Source organism: Orycteropus afer, unplaced genomic scaffold (genome assembly GCF_000298275.1).
Source record: "Orycteropus afer afer isolate SDZICR_OR568_19922 unplaced genomic scaffold, OryAfe1.0 scaffold00001, whole genome shotgun sequence".
NCBI lineage: Eukaryota > Metazoa > Chordata > Mammalia > Tubulidentata > Orycteropodidae > Orycteropus > Orycteropus afer.
The window spans coordinates 14109947-14112269 of NW_006921588.1; the positions used below are offsets into that span (position 1 = coordinate 14109947).

Here is a 2323-nt window from a genome sequence, read left to right on the forward strand (position 1 = left end):
GAAAGCACAAAATCTTATTTACAAGGATATTTTGCTTCTTAAAAATGTATCTCAAGCATCTTTTAAAGTGCGAGCTACAAATATACTGTATCCTTAAAGAAAAAGGCTTCTAAAAGAAGTATGACATAGCATCCCAATACCGCCACGGGTGGTTATATAACTAACCGAAGGAACCTGGCAGTGCTCTGCTGTTTTAGTATAGCAACCTACTTTTTTGTAGCTGAGTTCTTAGCTTTTATTATATTACCAGCCGAACATGTACTCCATTGCCTTGGATACAAGACTTTCATCTTTTTTTGGCGTTTGTCTGTCAGAAATAACCTATTAAAAAACACACATATACAAAAAAAAAATCATTAGGTTATGGCTGCTTCATTGTTATAATCAATTCTAGAGCTAAGAGCTCATTTAAAACAGTCAAAGAATAAAATGCATTTACAGCAATCAACTGTGTATTTAAAAGATTAAAATATGGTTTTAGAACCACATTTTTCTTTTAAAAGTAGCAAAAATCTCAGCCTCTGGCAAGTCAAATTACACCTTCTCTTAAACAAACAAAAACATGAAAGCTATCAGATGATGGATTTAAAATATCAGTTAAAAGGAAAAAGAACAGGTTTAGAATGATCTCCAAATTTTAGGGAAATCAAAAAACTAAAGTGTCACTACCTGCTCTACTAAGGCACAAGTGTGTAGTTTCTGTATTTCAGGTCCTGTGTCTATCACTGTGTAAGTTCAGAACTTCTAACTAATTAAGTAGGGGACAATAACATACTGAATAGCACAGTACTTCTACTATTCTTCAGAGCATGCAATGAGCTTCTCCTTTAAACTTTTTTGAAATAAGAAATAACTTTCCAATGCTGGGTGGATGGCACATGAAAAAAACCATCATTCCAACCCTATCCTACAAATACAATAAACAAACAGTGTTCTGGGGAGTGTCAGCCCCTCTTCCTCATGAAACAGAAAGAAGTCTACTTGTTCTTCCTCTGGATGCTAGCTCAGATATAAGCAGCTCCCACAGAGCAGGAAAGGAAACCTTGGGCAAAACTGGAGGTAATACCCTGCCCTGAAGAGGGTTTGCTGGTTGTGAGTTTTCTAACTAAAAACATGATTGCAGAAACACAGAAGGGAAGGGAGTAATTACCAGAGACAGGGGACCGTATTGTATCCCCTGGTGATCAGATTGATTAGTATACAGTATCTCACCTGAGTGGCAGTGTCTACTGGTGGCTTGTTCTCTGTTGTGTTTGGGAGAGATTGAAAGGTGAAAAACGAGATACGGAATTTTTGAATCTCAATTGAACCAGGGAGGGGAACGTTGCTATTATAGACAGGGAAAGGAAGTCACAAGCAAAAGCGTCTAAGAGAATAAAACACTAGAAATTAATCTAACCACGGATGTGAAAGGCTTACAAAATGAAAACTATAAAACACTGCTGAAAAAGATTAAAGAAGACTTACAAATAGAAAGATGTTCCATGTTCATAGATTGGAAGATTTAATATTGTTAAAATGTCAATACTACCCAAAGTAAACTATAGATTCAACATAATCATAATCAAAATTCCAACAGACTTCTTTGCAGAAATATAAAAACCAATCCTCAACTTTATATGGAATGGCAAGAAGCCCTGAATAGATAAAACAATGTTGAAAGAGAAGAACAAAGTAGAAGAACTTTGATTTTAAAACATACTACACAGCTACAATAATCAAAACAGCCCAGTACTGGTATAACAGCAGACACAATGGAAAAGAACTGATAGTCCAGATACATCCACATATCTATGGTCAACTGATGTTTGACAAGGTGACAGACCATTTGATTCGGAAATAAGAGTCTCTTCAATAAAGAATAAAAACTGCATTTCCACATGCAGAAAAAAGAAACAGGAACCATGCCTCACACCATACATAAAAACAAATTTAAAATGGATTAAAGACCTAAATATGGAAACCAAACCATAAAATTCTCAAAAAACAAGCAGGGGCAATGCTATTAGGCCTAGTTTTCAACAATGGATTATCTAATATAATAGGAAAAGCACAAATAGCAAAAGATAGAATAAATAAATGGGACCTCAGAAAAATTAAAAATTTTCATTCACCAAAAGGCTTTACCAAAAAAAAGGGAAAAGACAAGCTACTGATGGGAGAATATCTTCAGATATCATATATCTGACAAGAATCTAATAAGCAATATATATATAAAAATAATAAGCTATATATATATATATATATATATAACTTCTAAAACTTACAACAAAAAGACAAATAACCCAATTATAAAATGGGCAAAGAACTTGAACAAACATTT

At 34.0% G+C, this 2323-nt stretch overlaps 1 protein-coding gene across 1 annotated transcript in view; it reads right to left on the reverse strand.

Annotated features, from left to right (window-relative positions):
• Window positions 1–243: 243 nt before the first annotated feature.
• The window catches only part of NUP35 (nucleoporin 35), a 61575-nt gene continuing 59495 nt past the window's right edge, over window positions 244–2323 (reverse strand). The window contains exon 9 of the mRNA XM_042780318.1: window positions 244–321. Coding sequence (XP_042636252.1) covers window positions 244–321 — 78 coding nt within the window. The remainder of the gene's footprint in view (window positions 322–2323) is intronic.